General features: G+C 49.4%; 1 protein-coding gene across 2 annotated transcripts in view; it reads left to right on the top strand.

Moving 5' to 3' along the window:
• Positions 1–2,368: 2,368 nt before the first annotated feature.
• Positions 2,369–14,420, top strand: part of ZNF385D (zinc finger protein 385D) — a 344,969-nt gene continuing 332,917 nt past the window's right edge. Inside the window, exon 1 of one of the 2 annotated variants that reach the window (XM_055566880.1) lies at positions 2,369–2,515. In XM_055566880.1, coding sequence (XP_055422855.1) covers positions 2,506–2,515 — 10 coding nt within the window. In that variant the 5' untranslated portion in view covers positions 2,369–2,505. Of the gene's footprint in view, positions 2,516–2,957; positions 3,283–14,420 lie in introns of those variants that run through there. The other variant, XM_055566879.1, reaches the window with a different exon arrangement.

Genomic DNA, 14,420 nt, shown 5'->3' with positions numbered 1-14,420 from the left:
TGAAAATAAAAATCACTTGTTTTCCATCCAGAAATAAGCCACTCTGAGGTCTTGACATTCCAGATAACCCTGAAATGCAGGTGGGTGGGGCATGCATGTTTAAATAAAGCAGACACCCTCCTTTTTTTGAACAGAATTCCCCTGTATGAACGTAGCATTCAGTTGCTCCCAGATGCCATACTCTTTCAGAGGCTACAGGCGGCTCTCTCAGACCCTGCAGAGGCTGGAATGTTCTAGTGCCTAATACTTGCTGCCTCTGTTTTCACAGCACGATGACAGATACACACATTTTTCTTTGACAGGCAGCGACATAATGAGATTGGAGAAGGCCTTTAGGTGAGTCATTATAAATGGGAAATTTAGAATTTATATATTTGAATAAAGAGCTCTCTAGGGACTTGGACATAAATTCAGCATGCAAACAGCAAGACAACTGTTCTGTACAGAGATTTACTGATGTCACTGAGAAAGTTGCCTAGATGTCTCTGTAATCATGATTATAATAGACACCTTTCGAGATCTCAGCTTGTAAGAAAGATGACATAAGTGAAAAGACCTTGTGACTGCAGAATGCCATGCAAATTCAAGAGTGTTGTTAATGATTAAAAACAGCCCTTTGCTGTCTTAAATCGCCTGCTTTAAAGGCAACAATGAACTCTCACACCTTCTACCTACAGAAAGTCAAAAGGACCAAGAACGCGAACATTGCCCCTCGGCGCCCCCTAGCGCGCGTGGGCCGTCAGGACAGCCGCCGAGCTTCGTGAAGAAGCTCGACCACAGATGGTTCTCCTGCCTGAGGGAAAGGCCATTAATTGTACTTTTGGACGCCTTCCATCTGTCCAAAAGGAAAAGCACTTATGTTTTCCTCAGGAATTTCTTGTAACATTCTTTTTAGTTTTAAATTAAAAATAGGAGAAGGAAAAGTAAATATTCTTTACTATTGACATTTTCTTCCTCCAAATTGCTTTAAATGAAGAATACTTCTAAAAGAGCACCAGCAGATTTGTGCTGAGACTCACTCTAAAGTCTCTGATTTATGTATTATAACCTATTTGCATTCACCAACTCCATTGTCAGATTGCAGAGCAAGCTATTAGGAGCTTCAGCCTCTACTAATTCCAATATGCATTAAATCCACCGACCGATACGGAACTGTGCAAGGAAAGACCATGGAGTATTTTAGTATCACAATGTAGAAATATCCACTACCATGGCTGATCAAAACACCTTTAAAACATATCAAGTGTTTTCTTCCCTAGGCTACCACCGTTCTTTATCTTCAGTTTTTTTTTTCTCTTTGCATTTTCTTTTTTACATTCGTTTCCATTACGGCTTATCAATAATATCTTCGATTTTTACCTTAATAGATTTTTGTGAAAATGATTACGTTTAAATGGTCCAGTAGGTTAAGTTGGGTCTCAAAGACATGAGTGCTTATGAAGCTGAACTTGCTCTAAGGGTTTATTTTCTCTGCAGAGCGTTTAAGTATTAATCAGTACACCGTTCAGGGATTTCTTTCGAACATGCTTTTTTTAATGTAAGATGAGGACTGCAATTCATTAGACCATTGGAGGAGCCAGAGGCTTTGCTAAGCTTTGCCTCTCTTGACTGTTTGTCTCAGATTTAACAGGAGTGCGTGTGTGTGCGTGAATGTGTATTACACTCGTGACCCGAGTTGAATTATGCCATAATCTTGGTTATTTTTTAGGCTGAAATGTCTGTACCCTTTAGGGGTGAAGGGCCATTTCAGCCTCGGTGCCCTTCTGGTGCCCGCTCAGGGAGACACAGCAAATGCGATCTGAAAGTGCCAGGTGACTTTATCACCAGTTATTTTCCTGTACATTTCTCTATCAACCTAGCTCCACAAATACTCAAGAAATAAAGGTAACTCTTCTCCAGCTGCTGGGGTTCTGTGATCTGATCACCTCTCCGTGGAGACCTCTATTACCCTAGCCGTGGCCCCTCGAGTCTTTAGGGTGAACGTCACTGCCCGCAGCCAACCCTGAAGCCCCCGCCGCGGGGGTGCAGGCGCGGGGCACGGTCCCTCCCCACGCGCGTTCGGCTCGGGAGGGGCGGCTGGCTGCGGCGAGGACGCTGCCTTTCCCGCGGGAGGGCGGGGCGCGCGGGGGTTGAATTTCGCGTGAGGGCCCGACCTCGCCCCCCCGGCCCCCCCTCCCCGGTGGGGTCCCCCGCGCGCGCCTCCGCGGACGCGGGGCCCGTCCTCGCGCTCGGCGAGCCCCCCGCGCGCCCCCGGGGCTGCAGGCCGGTCCGGGCGTCGCAGGCGCGGGCCGGGGGCGGGGTGGGGGCGGCCGCCCGCCGCGCTCCGGGCCCTGATGTCACAGGCGCGGCGGGGACACCGCGAGGCGGAGCCGGCGGGCGGCGGGGATGGGCGGCGCGGGCGCTCGCTCCGGCCGCCGGGGACCGCGGGCCGCGGGGGAGGCGGCGGCCTGAGCGCCCAGGCCCCGCGCGCCGCCGGGGCTCCGGCCGGGCGCCGGGAGACGCAGCATGTATCTCGGTGAGTGCGCGCTCCCACGGCGCCCTTCTGGGGGGCGGGGGCCGCGGCGGGAAGCCCCGGGATCCGTCCCGGTGACCCCCCCGCCGCCGGCGGGCACTGGGGGAGCGCCTTTGTGCCGCGCGCGGGGCCGGGCGCGAGGCGTGGGGGAGTCGAAGTTAGACGAGAGGAGAGCCGGGCGTGGGGGGCCCCAACTTCACCCGCCGCGTGTGCGCTGGGCGGACGCCTCAGGAGGGGAGGGCGGGGGGCGGCGTGGGAAAGTCCGGGGCGAACTTGCTGGGGTGCCAGGCGAAGTTGGTCCCACGGATGCTCCGGGAGCCCGGCCGTGCCCGCGGCTCAGAGGCGTGTCGGCGTGCCCCCGGTTCCGAGGAGGACGGGAGGACAGCCCTGGGTGCGCCCTGCCCGAGCCGCTCACAACAGCCTTTCTCCCCATTCCCGGTTTTCCACCGACCTCCGGCGCCTGGCACGGAATGCATAGTCTTTTAAACCTCTGGAGGGCTCGGAGCCGTTAAATGTGTGTGCAGTTGAGTTGCGTGCCGCGCTGGAAACCTCTCGCAGGTCTCCCCGGAGCCGCCTGCCTTTCGGGAAAGCATGTTCAGGCTGACTTAGAGCCGGGCTCGCCGGGGAGCGATGTCAGTGTGCTGGGAGCTGAGCGTTTGCACCGGAACGCGGCGCCTGACGGCCGCGGGGACGGCGGAGCCCTGCCCTGAACTGCAAGCCCAGGGTTAGACGGACACCCTGTCCTCCTCCCGGAGCTATGCTTTCCTTCTGTAAGTGCCATCCCGCGTCAGCACTGAAGGGTATCTATCCGATATTAACAAATCTGTGAGAGCCGCTAAGGCGCTGGAGAGGGAGTATTCCAAGGTGCGGATGCTCCGGGTGATTGGTTGACTTGCTTGAAATAATAAAGCTAGGGTCATTTTTCAGTTAAAGAGGCATTTGGATTAACTTGCGTTGGGGCAGTGTTGGTTTCTTGGGTGTTTATTTCGGTGTGTACTTATGTTGTTTGCTTGAGCCTTTGAAACATTTGCCAAAGTATGCAAAAGCTGACCGCTCTTTTAATTGTCTTGATCGCAGTTTTGATTTCCCTATAATTTGTGTCATATTAGAAAAGACGGCTTAAAAATAACTAACAATGATTTGAAGGAAAGGCTCGTTGCATAGCCAGATTTAAGCAGAATCCAGAGGTAATGCTCCAGGCTGTGATAGTAATAGAGGCGGTAAGCGTCTTGACTGGCGGTTCATAAAAGAGCAAGTGTTCACCGTGAGTATGTTTTTGATACCTGCAAAAGCTTGTAAAGACAACCTGTCTTTTGAATAAAATAACATTTTATCACCGGTAATGGTATTTAAGGGATGGAAAGGAAGATTATAATGTTAAAGTTTTCAGCCTCTTGCAGCAAGCCTGAGGTGATGGTGGTAAGGATGTAGCTCTAACCGGATCAGTAGTGTGGTCTCAAAGTAGTGGTCCAAAGGCCATCTGTGCTGTATTGGATTTTCCTGTGTCTCTTGGAGAAATATTCACTGGGCTAGTGCATATTGTTAACTGCATGATCGTCCAGCCGTCTTGTAAAGCAGGGTGATTCACAGGGCAATTAGTTTCACTGTGCAATGCAAGTTTATAATAGCTCACCCTGAAATGTGATGTCCTGCTTGAGATGAAATTGTATTCTTTTAAAGGCAAGGCTAAGGTTGTTCTCTGTGTTATGAGCACGGTTTGAGCTTACCATAATCCCCGCATGAGATATGTTTTTCTATTCTTGGAGAAAATCCTGTGTATTTAGGAATGCTGTTTCTTTCAGGTTCTGCCGTGCACCCCCTCTCTCAAGGAACTTGGGGAACACCCCTGTCTGTCGTGACATGTGTGGTCCATTATCTCGGGCCAGGATTGACAGTGCAAGCCAGGCGTGTTAAGATTCAACAGCATTTTAATGTTGTACCTCCCAAAGAGTGTGAATACATGCATGCAGGCACACACGTGTATTTACGTGTATGCAGCTGTTTCAGGGCATTTTTTCAAAACAGTGCTTTCACTTTGCTGTTTGGCTACTCGTGACTGTCTTCTTCACGTTTCAACTGCCAAGTGTTTATCAAGTAGGGGAGGACGGGGACAAAGGGAAAGCAGGGCGCATTCTCCGGCCTTCCTGGTGATTTGTGGGAGTGAGGTCGAGGTGGCAGAAGTCTTTTCTTGTGTCCCCAGCAGGGAGTGACCAAGAGCAGGGTGATGCTGAAACACCCAGGGAACTGGTATGCAGGCAGGATATTTACTTCCCATGTAAACCATCTGATTCATCAGTGGTGCTCCCCTGCCACCCCCTTTCAGATATGATGGAGGACTCATTGCCTGGACACACTGGCCCGCCCTCTGCCCCTCTGGAGACCCCCTTCCCCTTAGTGGATGGACACCCGGACCCTGTGTTTCTCAGTTAGAATCAGCTGTGTGCGTGCATGTTGGTGGAATCTGTACTATTTCCAGTTCTCCAGAATAGCTCATGTTTTGAGTGTGTCTCAGACTCACGAGACTAATGGATTCTTTTACTGACTTCAGCCTCACTCTTATCTCCTATTGAAATTTTAGTGCTGTGTTTTCAATAATTGTGCGTTTGCACTCACCGTGCTGTGATTTAAGAATTTGCTGTTCAGTCACCGTGGATACTTTTGTTACTTATTCTATCGATCTTGCATTCATTACTGGGAGTTAAGAATCAGGTTCACCCATAAGAAAGGAGGGAGGAAAAATCCCAGTCAGCCAAGCGGGTTGGGATTTACTGTAAAAGCAGGAGAAATATCAGGAAGACTTCTAGAGAAGTTACTCTCCTCACTCCCAGGAATATTTGACATACTTAAAAGTGATGTGTGCCCAGGATGAAGAACCATTAATATCTGGTCCTGGAATAGGGAATTCCCTGGGGGTCCAGTGGTCAGGCACTTTGCCTGCGGAGGGCATGGGTTCGATCCCCAGTCAGGGAACTGAGATCCCACAAGCTGTATGGACAGATTAAAAAATGTTACAATTGCGATCCTCAGTTTGCAAATGAGACCTAGCGACAGTGAATTAATTAAAATAATAATAATAATAACAACTGATCCCAGGAATAAAAGCCAGTAGCTGAGAGGCTCCCCCAGATGAGGGCGGAGGTTGGGGGTGTTGTGAGTTCCGCAGGCCCACCCTGTGCCCACAGGTGACAGTGAGGTCGGGGCGGCGGCCCAAAGGGCAGGCGCGTCTGCAGGAGGCGGAGGCCGTCCGCCAGCCCTGTGGCTCCAGGTCTGACTCATCATCACCCCTTTTCCATCCTCCCCGCGCTCTTCTCCGGGGCCGCAGTAATGAGCGGCCGCCTGTCGTGTCCCAGGGCTTTGCCATCCGCAGAGAAAGTGGGAGACTTCTGACACCGAGGAGACTCTGTGTGGCCGGAGGTCAACCAGACGGAGACCCCGGGGAGGTCACTGCCAGGCAGGGCCGGAGGCTTACTCCCTGAGGGACCTGCCTCGAAAACAAGAAAGGATGCACCTTCAGCAAGTGAGCAGAACTCAGAGGCAAACAGTAGAGCTCACTCTGAATGCTGTTATTGATGGCATAGTCATTAAACCCAGAGAAAAAGGGCGAGCAAAATTTAGAAAGTGCGAACCAGCCATTCAAGTTCAGCAGAGGTGTTAATTATGGATCAGCTGTCTCCCTTCAAATGCTTTAGAAACACAAGAAAAAGACCCGAGTGGTGTGCCTCTCATAATAAGGAATACTTAATGGAGGAAGCTTTCGATATAACAGCTAGGAAAAAAAAAATCTCACAGGAAAATTGTAGACCAGGAGCCTGTTTCCCTGCCTATGAGACACCTCCGTACACTGTCAGAGGAAGGACTCAGTGTTTCCCCTGGGATGTGTAGAACATTCTCTAGTCAGCATTTACACTTTTGCTTGTGGTTGGCCATCAAGTTTCACCTCCAGAGCAGTATGTTAGAAAAACAGGTAAGCAGCAAGGTTACGAGGAATGAGATGAGCAGAAAACAGCAGGCAGCAGAGAAAAGCCTTCCTCTTTCTGAGCGTTTTCAGTGGAAACATTTAACTCATGCCAATTAGTTTGCACTGAGTGATCTGTTTCGGGGATTAGGTCCACCTGAGTTGCTCAAACACACTGGACAGATTTCTATTTTCCTAGGCTTCCAGGGGAGAGGATAATTCAGGAGGGAATTCGTGAGTCCAGGTTACCCTTTTTAAAGTTTGAAGTCATTACCACTGTGTGTTATTACAAATGCTTCTAAATGACATGCAATCAATTACTACATAACAGGGGTGGAGAATGTGGCAGGTGAATAGTAACTCCCCTGAGAGTCGAGCTACTTCTTTTCCAGAGTCATATGACTTTCTCATTTCCAGGAACCAAATTTCAAGTATGATCAGGATGTCAGTAACATGGATTCTTTATTATGACCCTTACATTTTGAGCTGAAGTTTTGTTTTTTTAGGACCTTCTTAGTGGCTGTAATTATATGGAGATGAGATGGGTTTATTTAAGGGATGTGTTCCAAATTCATGAGATAATGATGACTCGCAAAGTCACCCTTTTGTGGGTGGCACGATTGTTCCAAGAAACAAATGAAAAATTTAAATTAGTGGTTTCTGACTTCTATTGCAATGTATTTGGTCACAGCTGCTTTTGACTGAAACCTCCCATGATACCACCAGATGAGTTGGCTAGTGTGTGTGTGTGTGTTTAGGGGGGGTGGTGGTGGTGAGTGTGTGTATGTGTGTGTGTGACTATGTGTGTGTGTGGTGTGTGTGTGTGTGTGTGTGTGGCGTGTATGTGTATAGTGTGTGTGGTGTGTGAGTGTGAGATGTATGTGTAGTGTGTGTTTGTGTGTGATGTGTGTGTGTATGTGGGGGGTGTGTGTGTAACACTGGAGCATCAAATAGTGCCTTGTTATATAAATACCCCGGCATTTATTTCTCATTCACATCTTTTGTAGATTTCTAAATCTTTTCACATCCTTTGCAAGGCAAAACTTTAAGAATTGATTTAATAAGATGGATATGAAACTATATTTTGAGCACAGCTGGCTTTCAAGTTTATCAACCATTATATACCTTAGAAGTTTTTAAAGTCAAGTCACAAGGATAATTTTTGTGGCCTCTCCTGGTTAAGAAAGAGTGATGCTTGTATAAGCAGAAAACTATTTTGACTTTGACCTTGAGAAAGAGCTGTTTCGATTTGTGTTACACTATGAGAAACGTCGAAAAACAGAGGTCAGTCACTGCCCTTTCTCCGTGTGTCTCTCTTTAAAGAAGTCATTACATATCATTTCCCATAAAGATTAGTTTTGCAACAGAATTTCACACATGATTGGTGGCATTAAGAGAAAATACAGCCTAAGAGGTGACTGGAAATATCAAAGCTTAAAGTGGTTGAGATCATGTTTGAACCAAATTGCTAGGGTTGAAAATAGGAAGACGCTTTGCTCTGTTGCAGCGTCAAAATTCTTATAAAGCAGCTGGAAGTCGGCCTCCTTTGAGTGTGAACTCCAGGCTTGCACAGCCTTTAAAACTGAAGGCTTTTCCGTGAAACTCTCTGGATTCTGACACCTGGAACGCACATGAAGCTGCATCAGAGTGCTGAACGGCAGGCACTGAGCCTCTTCTTCTTAACCTTTAAGTTTATTTTTCTCTTTTGCCCAGTTGCAATAATCCTATTTCTGTAAGTTGGGAGGAAGGAGGCAAGTTACCTGGTCAAGGTCACAGGGAAACCAGCAGCAGCGGTCTGGGCTCCAGCGATGCCATCCGCCCCGAGCACCAGGGTGCTGGAGGGAGGTGGGGACTGCGGCCAGGCCGGGCTCAGGCCTTGGGATTGCAAGATGGACCGGGCCTTGGAGACCAGAGAGGGAGGGAGTCCACTTCTTCAGTGGATCCAGAAGGCCGATGTTCTCTAGCGGAGCTGGTGTCTGTGTGTTGACAAGAGAAACACACCTCTCTGATTCTGAAATGGAAGCTGCTTTTTTTTCGATATGTCAAAGCCAGGACTCATCCTTAGAAATTGGATCTTTAAATAAATGTATGGAATTCCACAGCCTCTTTTCTTTTGGTTTGCTTCTTTCTTCATGGGACTCTGCAGTGTAAAAAGGAGAGGGACAGAGCTACAGAATATTGAGGCTAATGTTCTAATATGTTGGAAGAACACGTGAAATCCTCAGATGAGATGATAGAATTGTTCTATTGTCAGTCTACCTGGTCACAGCATCAGTTCTCAGCTGCATCTGTCTCCTAGGTGCTTGCCCCAGATGTTGGCATCCTCTGGCCTTGGGGCTGGGATAGGCAAGGAACCTCCTTATGCATAGGCAACCAGAAGTGCCCGGGGGGGGCCACCAGTTTTGAAAATTGCCTTTTGTTAAGGCTGGGCAAAGTGGAGATAATCCTCCTGCTGTTTGCAAGGCTTTCATAAAATTGTTCTTCACACTTAAAACCTTTTTCATACTCGTGCGTTTTGCTGATGAAGGAACCCACTTGTGGCAGATTGCTCTGAGGATAAAAACACGAGAGTGAACGTAAACGTACTTTAATAAACAGGATCCTTGTAGAGAAATTTGTATTTTTTAATGTGCATCTACATTATGCTTTTTTATCCTCAAAATGACCCATTGCAGGAGGTAGACAAAATACAATTATTCATATTTTTAGATGAGGAATCTGAGCCTCAGATGGCTGAAACAACTTTCTCAAGGTCACATGTGTCAAGGCCAAGACTCCGATTCATGGCTTTGGAGCCGATTTCAATGTCTTTTTCTCTTTACAGCAGAGCATGGAGCAATAATTTTATGAATGGAAGACTATTTATAATAATGCTAGAGTGAATGTTCCAGCTAATTACTAAAGATATGAATACAAATGACTGAGGTCTAAGATATATTTGTGTTTTGACTTTGTGGAATCACAATAACAGAAACCTGAATTTAATTCACACTTTTATTTATTCTGCTTTTTTTTTTTTTAACATCAAATAATCAGAAAAAGTCAATTGAGAGGCATGAATTGACTTCTGGCAAGACCCAGACTTTCTACTGCTACAGTGATTCCAAAGTACTGTTGGATATTGAGGCTTGTATTCATTATGTGTTAAACATACCTGCTGTTTCACAATGTAACTCAATTCTTGCAGAAATGATACAAGTCATTTGTGCTACACACTTTGATATTTACAACATTATTTCCAGTGTTTGTTCAAGATAAGAGTCCCAACCTGGTCATTTCCCACAACTGATAAAGAAGCAAAAATGACCCTGTTAGAATTTCAGCTGTCCCATTTACTGGCTCTGTGTTCTTGGGCAAGTCACCTCACATTTTGGTGTCCAGTTTGTTACTTTGTGTTTGTGTGTGTGTGTGTGTGTGTGTGTGTGTGTGAACAGAGAATAATGCTAATATGTTTCCTACAGTTCTATTTTGAGGACTAAAATATACAGCCATATAAAAGTGCCAATCCCCAGAAGTCTGAGGTGATCCATTGTCAGTAACATTTGACTCTTTCTTGCTTTTTCCCTCTATGTCCACCCCCCTGTGCAAATGTATGAAACTTGAAAAAAGACTGATGAAATCTTTTAGGGTCAAACAGAAAACAGGTCCCGTGCCAGCTAGTGTGCCAAGAAGGACTTAGTGCCGATCGTTTGTTCTGTGGGTGAAGCAGCTGAGAAGCCCTTCCAGGAGGCGGGAGGCGCCCAGGGCTTAGTGACAGTGGGAAACGGGGGCTGTGAGATGGGGAGAGGGGAGGGGGTCCTGGAGGCCAGCAAAACGGGGGCTGTGAGATGGAGAGGGGGGAGAGGGGTCCTGGAGGCCAGCAAAACGGGGGCTGTGAGATGGAGAGGGGGGAGAGGGGTCCTGGAGGCCAGCAAAACAGGGGCTGTGAGATGGAGAGAGGGGAGAGGGGCCTGGAGGCTAGGACCCTGGGCTCCTGCTTGGGCCGGAGCGAGACCCTGGGGACAGGGGATTCAGCCTCAGGCACAGAGGGGGCATGTCCTGACCCCTCCTCTGAGCCCCCTCTGGAGCACCGCCTCCACCTCCTGCTGGGGCCTCAGAAGGCAAAGCATCTGCCTGCAAAGTGGGAGACCGGCTTCCAACCCTGGTTGGGAAGATCCCCTGGAGAAGGACATGGGAGCCCACTCCAGGATTCTTGCCTGGAGAACTCCATGGACAGAGGAGCCTGGCGGGCTGCAGTCCATGGGGTTGCGCAGAGTCGGACACGACTGAGCGCCCTCACTTCCTCTTCTCTCTTTTCTCATCGGTGGAATCCAGAGGCCAGCAGGCAAGGCCACCTGGGCAGTGTGTCCTGCACAGACCGCATCTGGGTGGTCCTGGAAGAGCTTGAGACGGATCTCAGAGCAGACTGGCCAGGGACCCGGAGGGAGAATGCGAGTAGCTCTTTATTTATTTGTTTTATTTGCACAGGAGTGTAGTTGCTGTACAATGCTGTGTTCGTTTCTGTTGTTCGGCAAGGTGAACCAGCTGTGTGTATACATGTATCCCCTCTCTTTTTGGGTTTCCTTCCCATCTAGGTCAGTACAGAGCACTGAGTCGAGCTCCCTGTGGTATACAGTAGGTGCCTGTTATCTATTTTATGAAAAAGTGAAAGTGTTAGTCACTCAGTGGTGTCTGGCTCTTTGCGCCTGTAGACTCTATGCTGCTGCTGCTGCTGCGAAGTTGCTTCAGTCGTGTCCGACTCTGTGCGACCCCATAGACGGAAGCCCACCAGGCTCCCCCATCCCTGGGATTCTCCAGGCAAGAACACTGGAGTGGGTTGCCATTTCCTTCTCCAATGCATGAAAGTGAAAAGTGAAAGGGAAGTCGCTCAGTCGTGTCCGACTCTAGCGACCCCATGGACTACAGCCCACCAGGCTCCTCCGTCCATGGGATTTTCCAGGCAAGAGTACTGGAGTGGGGTGCCATTGCCTTCTCTGTGTGGACTCTATACATAGTATCATAGGGCATGTACGTCAGTCCCCGTCTCCCTGTTCCTCCCCCAGTCCCTCCCTCTTTCCCCCTTGACCTCTATACTTTTCTTCTCTGCATCTGTGTCTCCACTTCTCTTGTCTCTGCAAAGATATTTCAGATATCAGTGTGATGTTCCTTGGGGGAGCTGCAGGTAGGAGGGAAGGGAATATAGGTGAAGGGCATTCAGCAACTCCTCACCAATCCTCTGCATTCAAGTTCCTCCTTTGTCACTTTCGGCTACTGTAGCATCGGACAGACTAGTGGATCTCTCTCTGCCTCAGTTTTACCGTCTATACAGTGGGTTAAAGGCTCCATCTGACAGAGAGATCCTGTCCGAGGTTGAAATAAACTTCATAATCTGCAAAGCACCATATGAGTGGGCCCTGGCATGACGGTGCGAAAGACAGATGGATCACAAAGACAAGAATGGGGGCTGCCCTGGGTGCTCAGTGGTAACGAACTTGCCGGTGACCCCTGACCCGAGAAGATCCCACGTGCCGTGAAGCAGCTAAGCCCTGTGCCACAGCCGGGGACCCGCAACCACTGAGGCCGCGGGCTACGGCTGCTGAGGGTCCTGCTCTGCAACGAGAAGCCCATGTAACAGGGAAGACCCAGCACAGCCAGAAATAAATAGATAAAGAAAATTAGAGGAAGACAAGAGTGGAGTTTGAAGAAATAACAGTTTGGAAATACATGCTGAGTGATGCCGGTTAGCATCCCCTCGGAGTATCTGGGGTCACTGAGAAAGGGAGCAGGTGGTTACCCCTCAGGCAGCCGCTGATCCTCTGGAGCTGAGATTCCACCCAGGCCACTGCTGATCTGATGTAACAAAGGGAAATGTTAGGAGCAGAGGCAGGAGAGAGATGAGCAGGCCAGGAAATCTCTATTAGGGCTCCATGCCCCGTGTCCCTTCCTGCCCGAGACTCTAATGGGGACGGACACATTGAAAGCTGAGGGAGTTTATTAATAGTTGCTTGGGACACGAAGAGGGATTTGGTATCGATTTTTTTTCCTATCCTTCCCTGTGTCCCTGTGTTGCTTGACTTTTAAACACGGCTTTCTTTGGCTGACTGGCTGTTCTATTAGGAAAAAAAAAAAGGAAGGCCCAGCATTCTCCCCTCTTGGATGGGTCTGTTAGCATCGCTCTCAAAGCTGGGTCCCAAAGCCTCGCAACCCTTTATAACATTCCGTGCCCTTGTGTGGTCACGTGAAGGTAACTGGCGGGGAGTGTGGCCCCGTGATGCCCAGCCTGGTAGGCACGTGCTCACCACATGTGTTTCCGTTCGCAGCCCCAGGAAGTGTGGGCTGTCTCTCACATCTGTGGGGGTTCTTGGGAGCCATGTCCTAAGGAAGCTCTATCAGTTAAATGGTGCATTAGAAGTAGATGGCTTAAAACGTGTTCTTTTTCCTTAAAAAAAAAAAAAATGTTGCATAAGATCCTGAATACTAACCTTCTGGCAAATTAGTTCTTTTTTGGCACTGTTGCCTGGTTTTTCCTAACTTTAAAATGCTTCATGGGACTTCCCTGATGGTCCAGTGGTTAGGACTCCCCACTCCCAACATGGGAGACACAGGTTTGATCCCTGGTAGGGCTTCCTCCGTGGCTTAGGGGTAAAGAATCTGCCTGCAATGCAGGAGATGCAGGAGACAAGAGTTTGATCCCTGGGACGGGAAGATCCCCTGGAGAAGGAAATGCCAACCCACTTCCGTACTCTTGCCTGGAGAATCCCAGGGACAGAAGAGCCTGGTGGACTACACTGCATGGGGTCACAAAGAGGTGGACACGACTGAAGCGATTGAGCACAGGGAAACCAAGCTTCTGCATGCTGCATGCGTGGCCTGGCCCAAAAATGAAAAGTAGATGCTTAATAAGGGAGCCGCTGGTGGCCTGGTGGTTAGCATTCTGGGTTTTCACCACCATAGTCCAGGTTCAATCCCTGGTCAGGGAACTGAGATTTCATAAGCTGTGTGGCGCAGCCAAAATACATAACAACATAAAATAAAGTATAATAAAATGCTTAATAAGTAAGGACATTACCGTGAGAATCCTAAGCAGTGGACTCTATGGAGCTCTTGGTGTCCTCGGGGAATTCCTCAGCCCCTGTTCGTGGCAAGCAGTGCCCCAGCTGGCTGAGGAGGGAATGTCCAGGAGCATGGATGCCTGCTTTGGTGCCAGACGCTGGCATGAGTTACTTCATTGGCACCTCACCACCGTCCTCAGAGGCTGCCCGGGGGTCTGGGTGCTGGCTGCACCGAGGAGTCCCCTGGGGACTCTGGAATGATGCTCCAGTCACGGCCCTGTGGCCGTCGGATGACGTCTGCTTCTCTGGGGTGGGCCCAGCACCTGCCTTTCTTCTGGAACGCCCCAGTTGATTCTGAAGGATAGCCAGGTTGAGAGCCGCCGAGATGGGTGGTTCATAGACTGCCCTCTGCACCCCAGGAGTGCCCAGCTGGCTGGGTCACCCTGGCATACGGGTCAGGACCCCACGGCAGGTCAGTCTGAGTCCAGAGCCTGTGTTCTCCACCCTCAACAGGCTGCTTTCATGGAAGGAAGTCTGCCTGTGGCCTGAGGTCTGGACCCAACTGCGAGCGGCTTTGTGCTGCCCCCTGCTTTCTAGGTTGGTCCCTAGGGATGAGCCCTCCCTCTCCTGCCCTTGGGGCCCCTTGTAGAGCTGGCGCCCCAGAGAGCTCGCGCCCCAGAGAGCTCCATGCTGTGCTCCTTGAGTCAGGGTCACAGACCTATAGTTCTGGAAAGGATTCTAGAAGCTGCTTCTCAAAATGTAATGTTCATACGAACCTCCCAAGGATCCTATTAGAAAACAGGTTTTGATTCCATAGGTCTGGGGTGACCCAGAATCCTGTCTTTCATCGAGCTCCCGGGAGATGTCAGCCCGGAGCGTGTCACTGACCACGCTCTCTGTAGAAGTCTTCACTGATCATCCA

The sequence above is a fragment of the Bubalus kerabau genome, chromosome 2, assembly GCF_029407905.1.
Source record: "Bubalus kerabau isolate K-KA32 ecotype Philippines breed swamp buffalo chromosome 2, PCC_UOA_SB_1v2, whole genome shotgun sequence".
NCBI classification, from domain to species: domain Eukaryota; kingdom Metazoa; phylum Chordata; class Mammalia; order Artiodactyla; family Bovidae; genus Bubalus; species Bubalus kerabau.
Note: the sequence above shows the minus strand (reverse complement) of the source record. Positions and strands in the feature narration are given on the sequence as shown.